General features: G+C 35.3%; 1 protein-coding gene across 2 annotated transcripts in view; it reads left to right on the forward strand.

The window, feature by feature from the left end:
* The window catches only part of TC2N (tandem C2 domains, nuclear), a 135,352-nt gene that overhangs the window by 16,045 nt on the left and 94,648 nt on the right, over positions 1-24,659 (forward strand). Inside the window, exons 2-3 of one of the 2 annotated variants that reach the window (XM_053697551.1) lie at positions 3,448-3,495; positions 7,894-7,995. In XM_053697551.1, the coding sequence (XP_053553526.1) occupies positions 7,935-7,995 (61 nt within the window). In that variant the 5' untranslated portion in view covers positions 3,448-3,495; positions 7,894-7,934. Of the gene's footprint in view, positions 1-3,340; positions 3,496-7,893; positions 7,996-24,659 lie in introns of those variants that run through there. The other variant, XM_053697552.1, reaches the window with a different exon arrangement.

Here is a 24,659-nt window from a genome sequence, read left to right on the forward strand (position 1 = left end):
AGGTGACACTGATATGGCTGAAAAGGGATAGCTAAGATGGAGGATAGCGATTTGAATATTAGAAACCCACGGTGATGTTTCCCCATTAAAATACAGGTTACTCCCATGTAGGGCTGAAACAACTAATCGATAATAATCGATAATGAAAATTGTTGTCAAAGATTTTTATTATCGATTAGTTGGTCAGTCGATTAGTTGGGCTGCTTGCAGCACACAGCGTGCATGTGTGTAGAGTGAGGAAGAGAGGAAGACAGTCCACTTCGCTCACGCTGTGCTGTTGTAAGGTAGGTCTCCCCCGGTTATATAACTTAGTTGTTTACTTGCTTAATACACATGCAGGCTGAAGTGTGTCAAATCGGTCCTGTAAGAGTGCGGCCGCTTGCTGGGAAGGGCTGGTTGGGAAGCGCTGTGTAGCTGGGGCATCAGTGACTTATCCTGCTCACTCAAGCTGTCTTAGACGATACGCAGCCTGCAGGGCGGGTCAGGATGCTTATAGTGCTTGCTAGCACACGGCAGCGAGACTTGGGAGTGCTGTCAAGGTAAAGAGCTGTGTGAGGGAACGGCACACGCTGTGTTAAAAGCTTAGGCCTAAACATAGGAAAAAGTTTGCAAACTTGTTTATTTATCTCTCAAATATATAACATGGTGCCTGCACATGCCGGTCACTAAGTTAGCACACAAGTTCGCAACATTTTTCCTATGCTTAGGCCTAAGCTTTTAACACAGTGTGTGCCTCTCCCTCTCACACAGCTCTTTATCTTAGGAAGCTAAAAAAAAGGCTGTGCGGCCGTGTGTTGGGAAGGGCTGTGTGTGCAGGGGCATCAGGGACAGTTACCATCCATTTATTCCAGCGCTTAGGAAGCCTTCTTAGGGCGTACTGGAAGCTACCTTTTTTGTTTAAAATAAAATAAATATATATTGGACTTGGCTGAATGGCTTGCAGATCCTGCAATAAATTAAAAAACAAAAATAATATTCCCTCCCTGGTAGTCTAGTGGGGGAGCATTTGTCTGGTACACTACAGATCAACCATACTAATTGCTACTCCAATTTCCATCTCTCACAGAGACACATACACAGAAATCATGTCCATTCCATTTTCTGTCCCACCTCTGTTAGGGGAGAAAATCTCCCTGATTGAGCCAGATAATCATATTTGTTTTAAAGCACCAAATAAATTGCAATGTACTGTAAAAAGTAGTAGTTTCCCATGCATTTCCAATTACTAATACCAGCTGCAGAGTTTAACATGTAAAGAAGGAAGATTATACATTAGGTTTATATCTGTATATAGCAGTTCCTGTAAATTATACGTACAACCCAATAAAATGTGCTTAGCTTTTAGAGAAAGCGGACCAAGAGTCCTTAATTTATTTCTCACCGTATACCAATACTTAGAGTAGAGAAAATCAGAAAATTGAAAAGGAACATTTTAGTACCTCTCTGTTTATGTTACAACCCCACTGGGAGCGTAATCATGATAACATCCCATGTAAACCTAAACTATTTTTAAAATCATTTTGGGAAAAATAAGTCATTTTAGTTTTTGGTTCTCTGGAACCGGCAGCGGAGAGAGAGGTTGAACTTGAAACCAGTCCACATCTGCTCTAATAATATTTTTATTTATTTTTTGTGGTTTTTTTAATACATTTTTTTTTAACCGATTAATCGATTATGAAATTAATCGAAAAAATTATCGACCAACTAATCGATTATGAAAATAATCGTTAGTTGCAGCCCTACTCCCATGGAACGCCCTAGAAACTCCCACAGAACACCTATATATTCATCATGTCTGCGTTCGACTTTGTTAATCAAGACAAAAAGAAAAAACTTTCTATTAAAACTATAGGAGTTGGGGGATTGTATAGTATAATGTTATAATATGTATGTAAAGTGTGATTGTACTAATCTTCTATTGTCTCCTTTGACGTGTATGTTTACATATTTTAAGATTGCGATTGCTAGTTCTCAATATTCTTATTTACATTATATTGAGAACGTGCAATTGCGATCACAATACATTTATATTTCACAAAATTGCGATCACAATGTTTTACGTTTTTCATAGTTCACAATATTGCAATCATGATTTTGTATTTTCATATTTCACAATATTGCAAATCACAATATTAATATAGAACACGTTTGCTACAGAGCGATCACAATATTATAAGTAAAACACAATTGCACGTTCTCAATAGTCATATTTACATTATACTGAGAACGAGCAATCGCAATCTTAAAGTAAAAATAGACGCCTAAGGGCACAATAGATTAGTACAATCACGCTTACAGTTTACATACATGTTCTAACATTATATTATACAATACATATGCAATAGACATTTTATATACAGTATATATATCATATACCCACAATCTCCCAGCTCCTATAAGTGTATTATTGATATCTTTAAGTCACTATTGTATTGTATGAACAGGAGTTGCGTTTCGGTTGACACATGTAAATTGTATTGTCATACAGCACTGTATAAAGGGATCATCTATATTACACCTTCGATGTAGTTGGGGATGCTGCGTTGAATATACCAACAGTATCAGAGTATTGTAAAACTTCTCTCAACGATGCTGCCTTTAAACAGTACTCTCGGCCCTTTAGAATATTTTGCCAGCTATCTTGACGGATCCCTTTTGAATATTTTTCTGCTTCGCAGCACTTTTGATCATCAGGGCCTATGTGTTCAATAATTAAAAGCAATTTTTAAATATAATTGTACAAAGACATATAAACACATAGGTAAAGCGCCACTTGAGAACTGCAATATGTGTCAGCTTGTGTGACTGTAGATCTTGATTGGCTGACTGGATATGTCATGCTCAGGTGCAGCAGCTCCTAAGAGAGACTTTACCTATGTGTTTAATCCACTACAGGGAGTAAACTATGGTCAATAATGCAAAAATGACATTCTGTAACAAATTAGAGCTTGTAATTTTTGCATTACATCGTCCCTTTGAAGTCCTATGCTAATTTTTCTACCCATTCACTTAAAAAGGGACTGTCAAAGAATAATCTTTTTCTTTGTAAATATTCAGTAAATTATTCTATCTAATTACTTTAGAGAGTAGTCATTTGGGACAGGTAGGAATCAGTGAAGAAAATTGATGAGAACTAGTAGCTTGATCCTATCTGCCTATAGGCTTTACTTTACTCAGTTGCTGAGATACGTCCCAGAAGTTTCTAATTGTTTGCAAAGTACCAAAGAACAAGGAGCAGTATTTATAGGAATGAGGCTGTGCTACTGGGAATGAGCAGGCTGTGCTACTGGGAGGGTATTGTCAGCAGTTCCTCAGTGTCTCCACAGATCAGTCACTTCTTTAGAAACTGTTCCCACTTCAAGACATTGAATAACTTAATATGTAGCAATTACTTAGAAAACTTTGCCTTTCTCAGAACTATAATAACAGTATCATTATTTCCCCCAGAAATGGAGACTTATCGGCATCACTGCTCGAGGTGAAGCTATGATACAGGTAAGAAATGATTTCATTTTGTGTCTGCTCCGGCATATAAATAACGTCTTTGTCCTTTAATTTGTTATACTTAATACTGAAGGGCAACTGTAATCGGCAGGGGGCACATCATTTATGCAAGTTATTGTTAAACTAGTAATATAAATATATATTTTTTTATTATTTAAGTAAGATTTTTAGGATTGTGCAATAGCCTATAGGAAATTCACAGGTTATTTTTCCTTTGCAGTCTCATAAGTAATGTTTATCTGATTACTTCAAATTAACATTCTAATAAATAAAAAAACCTTCTTTACTATATATTATATAGGGTTATTATACAATATGGTCAAAGTTGGAGAGTTATGCACAGTGTTTTTCAGACTTTTTTTCCCCACTTTCAATCTATCTATCTATCTATCTATCTATCTATCTATCTATCTATATACACACACACTGTTCTCCTCCAAACCTATTTAATGAGAACACCACTAGGCTGACTAAAATTGAAGGTAATATTAAGCTAAAATTAATGTTTTTTTTCAATGTTTGTTGTACAGATTTTAATTAAATCAATTTATGTTAAATTATGCAGTTAATTGGTGATTTGCATAGCTTAAGTAACATTTATAAATAACAGAGGATGTTATAATAATGGACAGTATTAAACTGCTGCTTTATAATGCCACTCAGCAGTGCATTTTTATTCTGGAAAACACTGAGATAGATAGATAGATAGATAGATATAGATAGATAGATAGATAGATATCCTATTTGAATTGCATGATGATTGTTACTAAAAGTTTAGTCCTCTCTTGCAGCCAAAGGGTTAAATCATTGTGACTTCAGAATATAATAAACTATATTTGAGATGTTACTTACTACTAGTGCAGATTATTTTTCTGTGTCATGTTTTATTGCAATCATAAAACACAATAACTAAAGTAAAATGATAAATCAATTCACTTATCTATGAAATATGAGTAGTATAATATAAGTATTATTATTTCCCGTAGAAGAATAACTATGACATCAATAATTCTATAGTGGTTATTTCTTTTGTATTGGCTGTTCTTGCACTGGATAGGTAATTCATCCTTTTGTATCACTGTGCTTGGTTTATATTACTTTTTATAACTATAGTCCATACTTCCATCAGTGTAGCACTTGTCTGAATGAATTGGAATATGTAAAGGGACACAAAAGACTAAACTAAACTGTCATGATTCAGATTGAGTATGCCATTTTAAGACACTTTCTAATTTGCTTCTATTATCTCATTTGCTTTGTTCTGTTGGTACCCTTTGTTGAAAAGCATACCTAGGTAGGCTCAGGAGCAGGAATGCATTACTGGGAGCTAGCTTCTGATTGGTGGTAACACAAGAGGTCACAATTTAAGGCTGGAGGAAAGGAGATTTAATCTCCTGCAGCGGAAACACTTTGTTACTGTAAGAGAAATAAAATTGTGGAACTCATTACCAAAGGAGGTAGTGAATGCCAATACCTTAGATACATTTAAAAATGGTTTGGATACATTTCTAACTAGAAACTAAATTCAGGGATATGTTTGCTTGTGTTAAATTGGTCACATTTTAATAGGATAAATTTAAGCTCAACTGGAGCTTTTTTGTAAGTAGGTTAGATTTGTATAGGTTGAACTCGATGGACTTCGGTCTTTTTTTCAACCTCATCTACTATGTTACAATATTACATATGTCTCTTGTCATTGGCTCAACAGATTTGTTCAGCCAGCTCGCATTGCTGCACTGCTGCTCTGGAGCTGACTTTAACTATGTGTTTAACCCATTTGTGGGGGTTAAACCTATTTATATGCCTATAAGAGCTTTTTATTTTTGGACTTGGCAGTCACATATATAGTAAGAACTAAAGTTGTAACCCCCAATATCTGAGTAACCACTGAAAGCAAAATTGTGGAAAATAGTGTGCTCTATATAATCTTGGTGTTAATTATATAAAAATAAGGAAAGGAATCTACATTTTTATGTGAGGGTATTTCAAGGCACAGCCTCACTCTGATTTGCTGTTTACTGTGGAATTGTTGAGCACTATGTTATAACATTGTTACAAACATAGTTGCAGTCACTGCTGTAGTGCAGTGATCAGGACATGGAGCCAGTGTGCTTTTATAGAAGTGAACTAAGCTTCAGCACAGAATACTTAGAGAAAATGGTAAAGTTGATAAAATAAATAAAATGGATTTTTATCTTTTTAACCCCTTAATGACCACAATGTACCCTGTACGTCGCTGGACGTTACGTTTTTTTTCAGGCCACAATAGCATGGGTCTATTATGACCTCCCTTGTACAGTCATCCTAGAATAGCACAGTCTGGCTGCTGGTGGCGAGACTGCGCGGTCAAAAAAGCATTCCCCATTGAAAGTCCAGGGACATACAGGGAATGTCGCTGGTTGTTAAAGGGACAGTCAACACCAGAATTTTTTTTGTTTAAAAAGAAAGATAATCCCTTTATTACCCATTCCCCAGTTTTGCATAACCAACACAGTTATAATAATACACGTTTTACCTCTGTAATTATCTTGTATCTAAGCTTCTGCTGACTGCCCCCTTATTTCAGTTCTTTTGACAGACTTGCATTTTAGCCAATCAGTGCTCACTCCTAGGTCACTTTACGTGCATGAGCTCAATGTTATCTATATGAAACATGTGAAATAATGCCCTCTAGTGGTCTAAATGTATTCAGATTAGAGGCAGTCTTCAAGGTCTAAGAAATTAGCATATGAAACTCCTAGGTTTAGCTTTCAACTAAGAATACCAAGAGAACAAAGCAAAATTGGTGATAAAAGTAAATTGGGAAGTTGTTTAAAATTGCATGCCCTATTTAAATCATGAAAAAAAAAATTTGGACTTGACTGTCCCTTTAAGGGGTACAATTAAATGTTCTATTTGAATCTTGAAAATGTTATATTGACCTCCATCTGCTTTTAAGTGACAGCCACATTAAGACCTAGACAGCATATTTATATATAAATGTGGTGTATATGTTTAAACATAACGCTTTATCTGAGCTTCTTATCTGTGTTTTTTGTTTTGGAATTTTGCGATGGAGTTTTCCATCATGCTCGCTATGATAATAGTGTAGATTTTGGCAGTGAAGGTATTTAAGGAGCAGTTTGAAGTGACCATGTGTAGGGTTTGTGAAAGTTCCCTGACTGATAGCACCAGATTGCATCAGAAACACACATTTTCAGGTATGGGATTGCAAAGCAACTTAAAGGGACAGTCAGCACAAAAATTGTTATTGTTTAAAAATATAAATAACGTCTTTACTACCCATTCCCCAGCTTTGCACAACCAACATTGCTAGATTAATATACTTTATAACCTTTAAACCTCTTAATTTCTGCCTGATTCTAAGCCACTAAAGACAGCCTCTTATCACATGCTTTTTATTATCTTTACACAATATGTGAGCCCTATAGATAACATTGTGTTCACTCCTGTGGGTTGTGGATGACCCGCACTGAAAATAGCTGAATTCCACGAGCAACCACCTACTTTCATTTCCTTTTTAGAGATAGGAACAACAAGTAGTTCCACCACCAGTTCTATCCAGCAACTTTGATAGTAAGCATGGGCATTTGGTGACTCTGTTAGCTTGCAAATGCCCATGCCTATTATCAAAGTTGCTGGATAGAACTGGTGATGGACCTACTTGTTTTCCCTACCTTCAAAAAAGAAACGAAAGGAAAAAGAAAAGATAAAAAAGAAATCCCTTATTTGCTCTAGTACTCTCCTTACCATGCACAGTATTGCTGGGCAAGCACAGAGATGGTGGATCTTTTAGGTTCACGAGTAATAAATGGCCATTCTGCAGCTCCTCCTATACAAACCTAAAACCACTACTGTTTTAACAGAATACTATTAACACTATATGATTTAATAATTTATTCACTTCAATTCAGGGATTAGTTTTACAAAGGGGAGAGTCTCAGTGATATTTCTCCGTACATCATTACATCCATATCTAAAACAAACAGATACATGAGCAAATTAAGTTGGTCAAATGGTTTGGATGTTTCAGCCATTAAATTCTGTGCTTTATGTTTGATAATTGGGTATAGTCATGGATATTAAAGGTTTCCTCCTTGGCAGGTGTGTGTTTTATGCATACAGCTCACAGTGACTAATGCACTTTCAATATCGTACATTAATATCATGAGCTCATGCTTCCAGATATCTCTTTGAGATACGTAGCAAGAAAGGACACTTACTTAGTTTCATAAAACACCCACAATCCTAACAACTAAAGTTAAAGCTTTGTGCTACTAGGAGAGATTATAGGGGTTGTTACAGACATGTCACTGTATATAGAGTTTTATCTTAAATGTAGTTCCAGTTGGACTAAGTATGACACTAGCTATTTTTTTTTGATAATAGGACTGGATTTTCATTATTTAAACGATCTTGACTTATGAAGAATGGCTGCTGAATTTATAAAGAACTGCTGCCGGATGTGCCTGGGAAATGACAGCAAAAAAGGTAAGACTGGCATACATGATATGTGTGTAAACTTGACACTGTCCATTTGTTAATTACAGGCATTTTTAATCTGGGCATCAAATTAAATTCCATTGATTTTTTTTTCTTTTTATTGGCAAAGAGTTAATTATTTTAACAGTTACGTAAAATCGTGTTAACGATTTACTTTATTTTTTTCACACAACTTTCTATAATCTTTTTTCTTAAAGTGAATGTAAACTTTGAGGAATGAGTGCCCGGTTTTTAAAAATCCGATTAAAAACAGGAGCATTTTTATTTATCAAAGTTTACATTTCAGCCGTTTTGTTAAAATACTTAACTTTTCTTCATGAAGCCGTAGCAGCGATTCCCCCACCTGCCGCTTGTCTCTTCTTACGTCAGATATGAAGAATCAGGCTTCCTCCAATCATGGCTTCCCCACCAGTGTAAACATTGCCTGAGGCCATGCCGTGATTGGAGTATGCCGGATTCTTCATTTTTGACTTATGAAGAGACGAGTGGCAGGCGGGGGAATCGCTGGTCCAGCTTCATGAAGAAAAGGTAAGTATTTTAACAAAATGGCTGAAATGTAAACTTTGATGAATGAAAGTGCGTCTGTTTTTAATAGGATTTTTAAAAATCGGGCACACATTCCTCAAAGTTTAATTTAACAATTTTGTTTCTTTTGTGGGAACCCTTTATTCAGGGAATCAGATAAGAGGGGGAAGTAACCTCATATATAATTTAATGGTTTACTTATATAATATAAAACAGGGGTGTCAAACTCATTTGAGTCGAGGGCCACTTTCCAAACAAGTGCAACTCAGGCGGGCCGCACACAACCAACATATATTGACATTGCTAACCAAAACAGTGTCAGAACTTAAAATTTCTGCAAATCACTCTGAAATTGATGAACAGTCATTTTTCACAGCAGACAGAGAAAGGGGGAGAGACAGAGAAAGGGAGAGATGCAGAGGGGGGAGACAGAGGGAGGGGGAAACAGAGAGAGGGGGAAACAGAGAGAGGGAGAAACAGAGAGAGGGGGAGATAGAGAGACGCCACTGAAGGGGGGAGAGATACTACTGAAGGGGGGATAGACACCACTGAAAGGGGGGGGAGAGACACCACTGAAGGGGGGGAAAGGGATCACTGAAGGGGGGAAAGAAACCATTGAAGGAGGGGAGAGACACCACTGAAGGGGGGGAAAAGACACCACTGAAGGGGGAGAAGGATTACTGAAGGGGGGAGAGACACCATTGAAGGGGGGGCAGACACCACTGAAGGGGGGAGAGGGATTACTGAAGGACCAAAGACACCATTGAAGGGGGGGGGGGGGGACACCACTGAAGGGGAGGAGAGATCACTGAACAGGGGAGAAACACCACTGAAGGGGGAGAGATCACTTCAAGTGAATATAAATGTCTTTTTAAGGGGTGCAGAAATCACTGAAGGAGGGGCGAGACATCACTGTAGGGGGGGAATGTTCACTGAAGGGGAGGAGAGACACCACTGAATGGGTGGAGACACGAATATGCGCTCCATCAAACCCTCCCCCCAGTCCCTACTCTGGACACTCCTAGCGCATACGTGCGCTACACACCAACCCCACACACCATCCCCAGCCTCAACACTCCATTAGCACGTTTTGTGCTAAAGTTGTGGGCCGCATGCATCCTGGGGACTGCCAGTTTGACACCCCTGATATAAGACAAGGATATTGACTAACAATTCGATACAATGTTATTGGAAGTTAAACCATTAATATACTATTACCTATCTTAAAGGGATAGGAAAGTCAAAATTAAACTCAGATAGAGCAATGGAAGAAGGTTGCCTGGTCTGATGAATAACGTTTTCTTTTAGATCAGGTGAATAGTCAGTGCGTGTGCGTTGTTTACCTGGGAAAGAGATGGCAGCAGGATGCACTATGTGAAGAAGGCAGTCCGGCAGAGGCAGTGCTATGCTCTGGGCAATGTTTTGCTGGGAAACCTTGGGTGTTGGCATTGTGGATGTTACTTTGACACGTACCACCTACCTAGAGATTGTTTCAGACCACATACACCCCTTCATGGCAGTGGTGTTCCCTGATGGAAGTGGCCTGACACATTGCAAAAATTGTTCAGAAATGGTTTGAGGAACATGACAAATAATTGTAAATGGTCATTTTACATATAGTTTCCTGTAAGTTTTGTAACTTGAAAACAGTGAATTCCTTTTACCAAATGGATATAAAAAGAATATTAAACTTTTTTTCCTGCTCGAGCGTTAACTGCGCTAGAAGTAAGCTTTTTGCACATGTCTGATTGTGCTCGTATTACATGTTGAAAGTAAACACCTTTCACTTGCGCGCTAACTCAACAAGCATAAAAAGCCAAACTTACAACATTGTGTGTGATAACCTGTTCCCCATAGATGTCAATGGAGCAAAAAAAGTGGGATAAAAAACATCCTACTCACGTGCAAGCCGATCGCATATTCTCAAGTGTGCTAACCTGGCATGAAAATATGAATATTTCACATTCCAATATACTTCACATAGCAGAATATGTTCTATTTATTCATAAGTAGATATTTCTATATATATATGATGGTATTTTGGTACTATATATATATATATATATATATATATATATATATATATATATATATATACATACATACATACATACATACATACATACATACATGATCAGGGCTTGGAAATTTGACTTTTTCCTTTCTTTAACATTGAGTGGACTACTAACTATTTTCCTTTGGGCTAGTAGCTTTTAACCCCTGATTAGTAATTCATAGTGATATTTTTCCACCCCTTTACATGGTTATATGTAGGTATAGATATATACAGATATATATAGGAATATCTATTTAAATACATAGAACATATTCTGCTATGTGCAGAACATTGCAATGGGAAATATTTACAGTAAATACATAGTTAAAACTTATATAAAAAAAGGAATATTGCATACATATGTTTTTACATATTTTTATCCACTTAACTGCACAGGACTCCAATACACTTATACATATGTGTATATATGTATACATAAGTATTTATGTGTTTATATGTGTATATATGTATACATAAGTATTTATGTGTTTATATGTGTATTTATGTATACATAAGTATTTATGTGTTTATATGTGTATATATGTATACATAAGTATTTATGTGTTTATATGTGTATATATGTATACATAAGTATTTATGTGTTTATGTGTGTATATATATGTATACATAAGTATTTATGTGTTTATATGTGTATATATGTATTCATAAGTATTTATGTGTTTATATGTGTATATATGTCTGTAAATACATAAATACACATATAAATACATAAATACATCTGTGCACACATATAAATATATATCGGGCACAAACCTGATCGCATATTTTCAAGTGCGCTAACACGAAATGAAAATATGAATATTTCGCATTCCAATGTACTTCACATAGCAGAACATGTTCTATGTATTCATAAGTAGATATTTCTATATATATCTGATGGTCTTTTGGTACAATATCTATCTATCTATATATATATATATATATATATATATATATATATATATATATATATATATATATATATACACATACATACTTACAGTACATAAACATCTGTAGACATGTGTATGTATCTCTATGTTAAAGCCCTTTGCCTAGCTTTTTTTTCCTAACACCCGAGACTTCATATCTTTGAGCCCTTTGTGTATTTTTTTAAAAATATTTTTTATTAGATAGTGTAATTGTACTTTGTAATGTATTTTTGATTTGTTTTGTGACACTTTTTTGCTTTGCAAAACAGTTAACCAGAGCTCTGAGGTCGCGTAATCCACTCATAATCTAGCCCTGTATGGGTGTGACTTTGTATGACCCTCCCAATTAAACATTAATTCCAAATTTACTCATTAACCACTGTCAATGGTCGTTTATTGCTTTTGTTATCCATCTGTAATGGGACGCCTCTATACAGGGGCAAAACTACAGGGGGTGCAGAGGACGCAACTGTGACTGGGCCCCTGAGGGTGGGGGCCCAGCTTCAAAAAAATAAATAAATAAAAATTCCAAATAAAAAACGTTGACCTGCCACTGCCTGCACTAATAGATATCATGTGAGTGTGATGCCTCACTAGTGTCTCTGACTACAAGGGTTAGTGTTTCTGTTTTACCCATTGGTGTTTATGTGTATGTTTGTATGTATGTATGTGACTGTGTGTGTATTTATGCATGTATGTGTGTGTGTGTGTGTATGTATGTGACTGTGTGTGTGTGTATGTATGTATGTGACTGTGTGTGTATTTATGCATGTATGTGTGTGTGTGTATGTATGTATGTGACTGTGTGTGTATTTATGCATGTGTGTGTGTGTGTGTGTATGTATGTATGTGACTGTGTGTGTATTTATGCATGTATGTGTGTGTGTGTGTATGTATGTATGTGACTGTGTGTGTATTTATGCATGTATGTGTGTGTGTGTGTATGTATGTATGTGACTGTGTGTGTATTTATGCATGTATGTGTGTGTGTGTGTGTATGTATGTGACTGTGTGTGTATTTATGCATGTATGTGTGTGTGTATGTATGTATGTGACTGTGTGTGTATTTATGCATGTATGTGTGTGTGTGTGTGTATGTATGTATGTGACTGTGTGTGTATTTATGCATGTATATGTGTGTGTGTGTGTATGCATGTATGTGTGTGTGTATTTATGCATGTATGTATGTGTGTGTGTGTGTGTGTGTGTATGTATGTGACTGTGTGTGTATTTATGCATGTATGTGTGTGTGTGTGTGTGTATGTATGTATGTGACTGTGTGTGTATTTATGCATGTGTGTGTGTGTGTGTGTATGTATGTATGTGACTGTGTGTGTATTTATGCATGTATGTGTGTGTGTGTATATGTTTGTGGAACCAGCAAATTACAGACCTTGTTACTACATCATGGGGAGCGGCGGGGTAAACAGTGTCACTATACAGTAACACTATATACAATATGGCGGGGCTGGATCATGTCGCAGACTACTGTGGTCACTCTATAAAGTACTGGGGCGGGTAGGGTCAGGCCAGCCATGTCACCGGCAGATTACAGACTGTGTCTCTAATGCACTATATACAGTCCTGGTGGGTTAAATGATATGTATCAAATTCACCTTTTTTTGGGGGGGTGGGGGCCCCCTCTTAGATTCTTGCACCTGGGCCCTGTGGTTTCTAGTTATGCTTCTGCCTCTATATTTATTAACAGGTCCAGACCTCTTATAAAATATTATTGCAAATCCATTTCTATACATAGTTCTATAGCTCTACACCTTTGTTTCCCAACCCCAGTCTTCAAGTACCCCCAAAAGGCCAGGTTTTTATTTTAGCTGCACTAGAGCACAGATGAAACATTCATCTGATCAGTAACCATGGTTACTAACCTGCTCTCACACATCAGTTGATTATTTCACCTGTGCTCTAGTTCAGCTATAATAAAAACCTGGCCTGTTACGGCCACTCAAGGACTATGGTTGAGAAACACTGCTCTACACCAGTAGTCGGAATTTTGACATTCAAACCACAGAATAAATATTCCCCATCACATTTGTTTTGCAATTCAAAAGTCTCTAGAAAATGAATGCTGAGATTTGAATACCAGATAATATAACATTTGAATATGGAAAAATAAAATTTTAATATTGCATTGAACACCGCGGGAATAAACATTCAAATTTAAAGACCCAAATGTTACATTCAGTATTCAAATTATCATTGTTTTTGCAACAAATCGCACATTTTCGACTGTCACAAGACATTAAGAATAATATACAGTCAGCATTTGTTATTTTGTACCAAAGCATTTGCCAGTCCGAGGTATTTGGGTCTTATTGATCAAATACTTTTCATGTCACACTTTGCATCATTTTTAGAGTGGTATTTATGAGTGAGCTGACATTACATTTTGCAGAGTAATAGTGGATGAAAGGCTGTACTAATGGGAGGAACAACTTGTTCAGTTATTTACAAAGGGAGTATATAAACAAATCCTATCATCTTATTGCTCCTCATCACTTATTGGCCATAATATTATGCTGTAACTCATTTTTTGCTCTTTTTTTTCAACTTGATTATTTACTTCATAAATTTCATCTTGGTGTTAAAGTTACATTAAAGGGACATAAATATAAAACCTTGTAATTCCAAAACTTTACGTCAGTCTTAAATAAATTAAAATACTTGTGGGGTGTAATAACATTTTTGAATACATTTACACCTTATTTGATGCAATCATTTTTCAACATTCTTTATTTAGCTGAACCAGTCTCCTGGAGAATACAATGTTTATCAACGTCATTTTGTTTGCAAAACTGGCAATTACAGTATGCTATCTTATCACTTCTGCTGAGGTCAATTAGGGACAACATTCAAGACCCACAATTAAAAGGGGATAAATGAATAATTAAGTGTATTGCTAAGTTTTTTGTTATTTTTTAACTTTGGTGACTTTGGGCCTAATATTTAAAACCTCCCCGCTTAGGCAAGATATTCTAAAAAGGTTTAGAAACACAAATGTTATCTTGAGAAATGTTTATGTTGCTATGTAGTGTTCTAAAAACTCCCAAAGATTTTCCCATGCCGACAAGGTTTTGAATATCAGGCCCTTTATCGGCTAATATTTAAGAGGTTATAAAAGGTTGAACACATCTGGTGAGCCAATGACAGAAGGCATATATGTGTACCCACAAATCATGAGCTAGCTCCCAGTAGTGCATGACTGGTCATTTGCCTACCTAGGTATGCCTTTCAATAAAGGATATTTAATATCACTTTTAAGCTTGAAACAGTTAAAGGGATACTAAACCCAAATTTATTCCATGATTCAGATAGAGCATGCAATTTTAAGCAATTTCTAATTTTCTCCTATTATCAATCTCTCTTTGTTCTCTGGCTATTTTTTTTTGAAAAATAAGGCATCTATGCTAAGGAGTTAGCCAATTTTTGGTTCAGATTCCTAGACAGCACTTGTTTAATGGTGCTGTCCAATTAGCAAGTACAACCCAGGTTGTGAACTAAAAATGCGCCGGCTTCTAAACTTACATTCTTGCTTTTCAAATAAAGATAGCAAGAGAATAAAGAAAAATTGACAATAGGAGTAAATTAGAAAGTTGCTTAAAATTGCATGTTCTTTTTGAATTATGAAAGAAAATTTTTGGGTTCAGTGTCCCTTTAAGGGGATGTGAAATAAGAGGAGCCCTTTACTTTTTTATCTTGCTGTCTATTGCCATCTGTTGTAGTTTATCGCCAGATATTAAACAATATAAACAGATAGAAAAGCGACACCAGAACACTACTCAGCGCTAGGTATAGATATTAAGCCTCAAAGAATGAAAAATATTAATTATTAAAATTAAAATACAACTATGTGCTGAAATACTGAATCATAAAAAATACACCTAAGTACTGAAATACTGAATCAGATTGTCTCATACGGCTATTGGGAAGCAACTTTCATAAGTTCTGCAAAATTTGCTTTCATAAGTTCTGCATAATTAGTCTTCCTTGTAAAAAGTTCCAATAGCCAGACAGTACCTTTTGTCTCACAAAATTGAGTGATTTTATTCTGCTTCTTTTTTTGATGGAATCGTTTTCAATCCTGTTGATAGCTTCCAAGCGGATCCTTTTTCCTTTTTGCTCCCTCTCTGCTGCTCCTTTAAATCCCCTCTTTCTCAAGGGATTGTGGGATCCAGGATCCAAAGTAGATAGACAGAAAAAACAAAAGCGCAAAAGAGAGAGGATTCAAGTGCAATTATAACACAAATTAGCGCAGATAAGTGATAAATCTACTCACCAGATGTATGATAAAAAAATGCCTTTATTTATTCACAAGGATAAAACACTTTGTTTCCGTGCACAGCACTCACAGACCACAGGTGACTGGTAACTGGAAGTTTGAAATGGCAAGTGTAAAATTGCGGCAGGGTTTTCCGGACAGCCCGCCCTCAGTATTACAGTCCTGTTTTTTGGTGCTCCTGACGGATGTGAACCCCAACGCGTTTCCCCCGGTGTTCGCCGGGCTTTATCAAGGGGAATTAAGGTAGGAAAATCTGATTGGCTGATGGAATCAGCCAATCAGATTCAAGTTCAATCCGATTGGCTGATCCAATCAGCCAATCAGATTGAGCTCGCATTCTATTGGCTGATCGGAACAGCCAATAGAATGCGAGCTCAATCTGATTGGCTGATTCCATCAGCCAATCAGATTTTTCCTACCTTAATTCCGATTGGCTGATAGAATCCTATCAGCCAATCGGAATTGAGGGGACGCCATCTTGGATGACGTCCCTTAAAGGAGCCGTCATTCGTCGTAGTCCGTCGGTGAAGAAGGTGGTTCCGCGTCGGCGGAAGGAAGATTCAAGACCCGGCTTGGAAGATGACTTCGCCCGGATAGAAGACCTCTTCAGCGCCTCTTTGAAGATGACATCGGCCGGATCGAAGACTTCTTCAGCGCCGCATGGATGATGACTTCATCGGATGGAAGATTTCTTCAGCGCCGCTTGGAGGATTAACTTCTTCCGCTCCGGATGTCCTCTTCAGTTCCATCGGTGGCTCGGCTGAGTGAAGACGACTCAAGGTAGGATGATCTTCAGGGGATTAGTGTTAGGTTTTTGTAAGGGGGGTTTGGGTTAGATTAGGGGTATGTGGGTGGTGGGTTTTAATGTTGGGGGGGGTTGTATTTTTCTTTTACAGGCAAAAGAGCTGAACTTTTTGGGGCATGCCCCCACAAATGGCCCTTTTAAGGGCTGGTAAGGTAAAAGAGCTTTGAAATTTATTTAATTTAGAATTGGGTAGGGATTTTTTTTATTTTGGGGGGGTTTGTTATTTTATTAGGGGGCTTAGATTAGGTGTAAGTAGCTTAAAATTGTTGTAATATTTTTAACATGTTTGTAACTTAATTTTTTATTTTTTGTAACTTAGCTTTTTTTATTTTTTGTACTTTAGTTAGTTTATGTAATTGTATTTAATTGTAGTTATTTGTAGGTAGTTTATTTAGTTAATTTAATGATAGTGTAGTATTAGGTTTAATTGTAACTTAGGTTAGGATTTATTTTACAGGTAATTTTGTAATTATTTTAGCTAGGTAGTTATTAAATAGTTAATAACTATTTAATAACTATTCTAACTAGCTAAAATAAATACAAAGTTACCTGTAAAATAAAAATAAATCCTAAGATAGCTACAATATAATTATTATTTATATTGTAGCTATATTAGGGTTTATTTTAAAGGTAAGTATTTAGTTTTAAATAGGATTCATTTAGTTAATAAGAGTTAATTTATTTAGATTTATTTAATTAATATTTAAGTTAGGGGGGCGTTAGGGTTAGTGTTAGACTTAGGTTTAGGGGTTAATCATTTTATTACAGTGGCGGCGGCGTAGTGGGGGGCAGGATAGGGGTTAATAAATTTATTATAGGTGGCGACGGTGTAGGGGGGCAGGATAGGGGTTAATACATTTAATATAGGTTGCGGCGGGTTCAGGGAGCGGCGGTTTAGGGGTTAATACATTTATTATAGTTGCGGTGGGCTCCGGGAGCGGCGGTTTAGGGGGTAATAACTTTATGTAGTTGCGGCGGTGTAGGGGGGGTCAGATTAGCGGTGTTTAGACTCGGGGTACATGTTAGGGTGTTAGGTGTAGACAGCTCCCATAGGAATGAATGGGATGTCTGGCAGCAGCGAACTTGTACTTTCGCTATGGTCAGACTCCCATTGATTCCTATGGGATCCGCCGCCTCCAGGCTGGCGCTTTGAAAACCAGGTACGCTGGGCCGTAAAAGTGCCGAGCGTACCTGCTAGTTTTTTGATAACTAGCAAAAGTAGTGAGATTGTGCCGCACTTGTGTGCGGAACATCTGGAGTGACGTAAGAATCGATCTGTGTCGGACTGAGTCCGGCGGATCGAAGTTTACGTCACAAAATTCTACTTTTGCCGGTCTCGAGCCTTTGATAACTAAGGCGAATCAGCCTCGCCACAAATACGCTGCGGAATACGCAGCGTATTTGAGGTTGACGGCTTGATAACTAGGCCCCATTATGACTGCTTAGCTGTATTTAGAGCCCGCACTATGGCCTGGGGCCACATCTGTCCTTCCAATAGTGCTTGTTTGACCCTTAGCACCACTGACCAGAAAACAACATTAATAATTTGGTATCAATGATGAAATTAATCTGTTCTCCTTAGAAAAGTAAAGGGACACGAAAATCAATTTTTTTATTTCATGATTCAGATAGAGCGTACAATTTTAAACATTTTAATTTACTTTCATTGTCAAATTGTCTATGTTCTCTTTGTATCTCTTGTTGAAAATAGCTTGAGTTTGCACGTATCTCTAGCACTATATGGCATCAGTTTTGTAAGAATGTTGTACATTTGCAAGAACACTAGATGTCAGCACTATTTCCTGCCATGTAGTGCTCCAGACATCTACCTAGGTACTGTATCTTTTCAACAATTAATATTTTGGAAACTAAGCAAATTTGACAATAGAAGTAAATTGGAAACTTTTTTTAAATTGTTTACTTTGAATCCCAAAATAATTTTTTTGGGTTTCGTATGCCTTTAAGCATCAGTATTTGTACCAAAGCTAAATAATATTTACATTTAAAGTCAATTAATAATAACTAATATCCTGTGCAATTTTTTACTAAAATGTGAGTATAATTACATCTTGTTTTGAGATGTTTTCTTTAGCATTAGTCTGCGTACAATATAATCTACATTTATACTTTGTATATATATACACTGTGTATGTATATATGTGTATGTATATATGTGTATGTATATATGTGTATGTATAGATGTGTATGTATATATGTGTATGTATATATGTGTATGTATATATGTTTATGTGTATATATGTGTATGTATATATGTGTATGTGTATATATGTGTATGTGTATATATGTGTATGTATATATGTGTATGTGTATATATGTGTATGTGTATATATGTGTATGTATATATGTGTATGTGTATATATGTGTATGTATATATGTGTATGTGTATATATGTGTATGTGTATATATGTGTATGTATATATGTGTATGTATATATGTGTATGTGTATATATGTGTATGTATATATGTGTATGTATATATGTGTATGTGTATATATGTGTATGTATATATGTGTATGTATATATTTGTATGTGTATGTGTATATATGTGTATGTATATATGTGTATGTATATATGTGTATGTATATATCTGTATGTATATATGTGTATGTATATATGTGTATGTGTATATATGTGTATGTATATATATGTGTATGTATATATATGTGTATGTATATATGTGTATGTGTATATGTGTATGTGTATATATGTGTATGTGTATATATGTGTATGTGTATATATGTGTATGTGTATATATGTGTATGTATATATGTGTATATATGTGTATGTATATATGTGTATGTATATATGTGTATGTGTATATATGTGTATGTGTATATATGTGTATGTATATATGTGTATGTATATATATGTGTATGTATATATGTGTGTATGTATATATGTGTATGTATATATATGTGTATGTATATATGTGTATGTATATATGTGTATGTATATATGTATATATATGTGTATGTGTATATGTGTATGTGTATATGTGTATGTGTATATGTGTATATATGTGTATGTGTATATGTGTATGTATATATGTGTATGTGTATATATGTGTATGTATGTATATATATGTGTGTGTGTATATATATATATATATATATATATATATATATATATATATATATATATATATATATATATATATAAAATATATGTATAATAGCAATGAAGAGCACTCTCACTTAGTCCAACAACTGCCAGGGTGCTAGTATAGTATGAATACAGCAGAAAAAAACCTGCACTCTATATATATTTATCCAGTATATTGTACGCAGACTAATACACACACACGCACACACACACACATATATATAATTTTTATTTTTTTTCCCTGATTTTTTTTTTACTTTAAAGGTATTTAAATTTAAATTGAAACTAATCCTGAAGTACTGATTTTGTACTTCCTATTGATACTTGCTGCCAACTGCCTCTGCTTTACTGGTGCAGTGGGATACATTCCTGCAAGTTCTACAATAAAATATTGATTTATTTAGGATACATACATGAGTTCTGTCTAAATAAATAAAAAAAATGAAATACATTTTCAAATGCTCTCTCTTAGATGAAACATATTTAAAAACTACAAATGTCCCTTTAAATTGCAATTAGGGTCAAGCATGGTTTCTATCTAGTGCATCCAGACTTGGGAATTGCTTAGTTTATATATCAGAATCTGACCATGACAGTAGGAAAACCTGTAGCTTACTGTACTTGAAACAGATATTAATGCGAGATTGCTGTTTTCTAAAGAACAAACACTAGGTGTGAAATGTTGATATTGGTTTGTGTGAAACAAGTATTACACGGCTCACTGTAAATATAATCAGGGTTATAAAACAAATATAGAAAATAAACAGACTTATAGCAGCCTTAGCAAATGCTGTCATTATATCAGTGTACCACATTCTAATTTGCGTCTCATTAAGACATATTTTGTCAGCATTATCTTTCACTACTTGGCAGCAGATTACACATAAAATTGTAGGGGTTATATATACTATAATATGGCTAGAGCTATACTGATAAATAGTTAAGCCTGGACTGGGCATATAGGTAGGAGAATGAGTGTATAATTAAAGGTAAGGAAATAGATTGAATTTAAACCACCTAAAAAAAAAAAATTATAGGAGCAGTAATTAACTTCCAGTTTATTTTAAATTTGATCTTCATTTGTTCACTAGGTAATTTTTCTGTATACTTTGTAAAACAAACAAACAAAAAAAACTCTTATGTGTAAAATAATTGTATTATTGTACTATAATATATATATATATATATATATATATATATATATATATATATATAGTGATCCAATGATAAGAGTCATAAATGTGTAGCCGCCAATCACCAGCTAGGTCCCAGTATTGAATTGCTGCTCTTGATGCTACGTTAGGGATGCTTTTTTTAACAAAGAATACCAAGAGAACGAACAAAGTTTAATTATAGTTGCAAATTGAAAAGTCTCTTAAAATTGCATGTTCTGTCTGAAGCATGAGAGTTTAATTTTGTCACTTTAAAGTTACATTAATCTCAGCAGCTCATCCCCCCATAAAATGTTAAATTTAAGAAAATTAAACAACATTGCTATATATGTTAATAATTTATTTTGCCTACTTTTGCTGTAAAATACCTCTGAAATATGTGCTTGTTGCCATCATCATACCTAAGTATGGGGAAATTTACCTAAGACTAAAACATTCTACAGAGATTGGTTAAATCAGATCACAAACTCTGGCCACAGCAAAAGATACTAGGGACATGGATTCCATTAGGCTTTTCAAAAGGTGTGTCCCTGAACTGCTTTTGCAGAAACAGCCAAGTCCTCGCACACTGACGGATTGGTCTGGTTAAAGAACAAAAAACGCAAAACCAGCCATCAAAGCATGGTAGGTAAAACGCGTTTCGTAGGTATTACTTTCTCAATGACCCTCCTGAGTGAGACCGTAAGTACACTGGAGCGTTTGCCAACGGATTAGTATCCTGAACTGCTTTTGGCCTGCAAAACCTTTTCTAAAAAAGGACAGCGTTAAATGATTGCATTTATTTATTACACTTAATTGCTGCTATATGCCTTTAATATACGTAATGCAGTTTAAGTAGCAGTTTATTTTTCTTGAGGGATGGATACACAGCATTACGTGAAATTTGCCTTTCTGCATCGTCCTCTCTTGTAATATGGACAATACCAGGGCTCGGCACATGAGTTTAGAAGATGTTTACAAGTTTTAAAGAAAAAATATGTTAAAGGGACAGGAAACCCAAATGTTTCCTCATGATTCAGATAGAGCATACTCTTGTAAACAGCTACTTATATATCTAATTTGCTTAGTTCTCTTGTTATTCTTTGTTGAAAAGAATACCTAAGTAGACTCAGGCGCTGGGGGCTAGCTGCAGATTGGTAGCTGCACATATATACCACCTTTTGGCTTAGCAATGTACTCAGCTAGCTCCCAGTAGTACAATGTTTCTCCTTCAATAAAAAATACCAATAAAATGAAGAAAAATTAATAATAGAAGTAAATTGGATAGTTATTAAAGGGACACTGAACCCAAACTTTTTCTTTCGTGATTCAGATAGAGCATGCAATTTTAAGCAACTTTCTAATTTACTCATATTATCAAATTTTCTTCATTCTCATGGTATGTTTATTTGAAAAGCAAGAATGTAAGTTTAGATGCCGGCCCATTTTTGGTGAACAACCTGGGTTGTCCTTGCTGATTGGACAGCACCAATAAACAAGTGCTGTCCATGGTTCTGAACCAAAAATTTGCTGGCTCCTTAGCTTTGATGCCTTCTTTTTCAAATAAAGATAGAAAGAGAACGAAGAAAAATTGATAATAGGAGTAAATTAGAAAGTTGTTTAAAATTGCATGCTCTATCTGAATCATGACAGAAAACATGTGGGTTTAGTGTCCCTTTAATAAATTTATGCTCTATCTGAATCATAAAAGAAAAAATTGGGGTTTCATGTTTTATGAAATATCGTGACCGCTTTATCTTGCGCACGTATTACAAGTTGAACGTAAATACGACCACACAAGTTTAAACTAAATTTGCGCTTTTCGGGTTAGCAGGACTGATGTCCTCATGTAAATGGTTAGGGCTAAATTAAAAGTTGCACTAAACACAGCAAAAATACATTAAAATAAAGTGTTACTCTCATATACTGTACACCATCTAATAAAAATTATTCACATAAATATAACAAATAAAACGTTAAAAGGGTTCAAAGGTATATGGTATATGCCAAGGTATTTATATGTAAAGGGCTTTAATCAATATATACATACATATACATGTCTAAATATGTGTAATATGTATATATATATATACATATGTACAGGTAGCCCTCAGTTTACGCCGGGGTTAGGTTCCAGAAGGAATGGTTGTAAATCAAAACCATTGTAAATTGAAACCCAGTTTATAATGTAAGTCAATGGGAAGTGAGGGAGTTAGGTTCCAGTCCCCTCTCAAAATTGTCATAAGTAACACCTAATAAATTATTTTTAAAGCTTTGAAATGAAGACTTTAAATGCTAAACAGCATTTTAAACCTAATAAAATAATCACACAACAAAGAATATATAATTAAACTAAGTTAAATGAACAAAAACATTTGCTAAACAGCATTATAAACCTAATAAAATAATCACACAACACAGACTTTACTTGCATTTTTCTGAAAACTGTTCTTTCTATGCATTCCAATCTGGACTAATTTATAGACAGGAAGATCTTGTTCCTTTGCAAGCTGCTCGATAGCTCAGGTCTAGTTAAACTGATTAATTTCAGCTTGCTTGGCTTGCATATCTTTGCTGCAACACAAGCGGACAGCTCCACCTACTGGCTATTTCAATCAACGCACTGCTTCTCAATGCTTTTCAATAGCAGTCACATGACTGAAAAAAAAAAGGTTGTTATTCTGATACGGTGCAAATTGAACCGTTGTAAACCGAGGGCCATCTGTATATATGTGCATACATGTGTATTTATGTTTATATGTATGTATATACATATATACACACATATAAACACATATATACACATGTATAAAATATATAGATATGTATAGATACTTTGGAGCCCTTTCCAGACAAATACCTGAAAACATGAAAAAACATTTTTATTCAATTTTAATATTTAATAATGTATTTTTAAATAGTTATTCTATATCTGATATACCTATACATATATATGTTCAAATCTGGACTTCGAAAAGTAAAATTATGAAAAAATCCTTTCCCCCCCCCCCCCCCGTTTGTAAGTTGCAATCTTCTCTGCCTGTGTCTTTGGTTTGATTTTGTGTTCTTAAATGCAAATGTTAGTCTCTATATTTATTTAGAACAACAAATATTACCTTTCTGATTACAGTACTGTACTATCTTCCTGATGGTACTATGTAAACAAAAGTATATAAAACTACCTTTAGGTTGCATGTATAAGCTGTATTATAACGTGTAAATATTGCCTAAATGACATAAGATATTATTGTTAACACTTGGTTCCATCTCCTCTTCAAACTATTCCATTTTTCAAATGTAAATATACCAAAATCAAAACTTGTTAGCATTCCTCAGTGAAATCCCATAAAAAAGGAAACAGAAAATTGCAACATAGTGTGAATCTGTAACGGCACTTTGAGGAAGTAGTTGTTTTGTAACAAATGACTACTCACATTTGTTGGAGCTTTCGACTAAGCTCAAGGATATGCGCACTCCCACTTTATACTGATGGGAAAACAGTACACTAGGCAAAACTTGGATACAAATGTATTTTAAAATATATAAAAGCGTCACATAAGCCTTGATAACACCACAATGTAAGGGTACAAAAGCAGATATGCTGTAACAAATGCTTCAAATCGCCAAACTTGCAAAGAGGTAAATGGATCAGCAGGAGTGTGACCGCTGAAACCAAAACCTTTTTAGTAGCAAGACAATAGCGCTAAGCCCCCAGGTGTCCTGGCTAGTGTAGAGACGCGATAAAACTCAATATAGAACAGTTCAGT

Source organism: Bombina bombina, chromosome 1 (assembly GCF_027579735.1).
Source record: "Bombina bombina isolate aBomBom1 chromosome 1, aBomBom1.pri, whole genome shotgun sequence".
Taxonomy (NCBI): domain Eukaryota; kingdom Metazoa; phylum Chordata; class Amphibia; order Anura; family Bombinatoridae; genus Bombina; species Bombina bombina.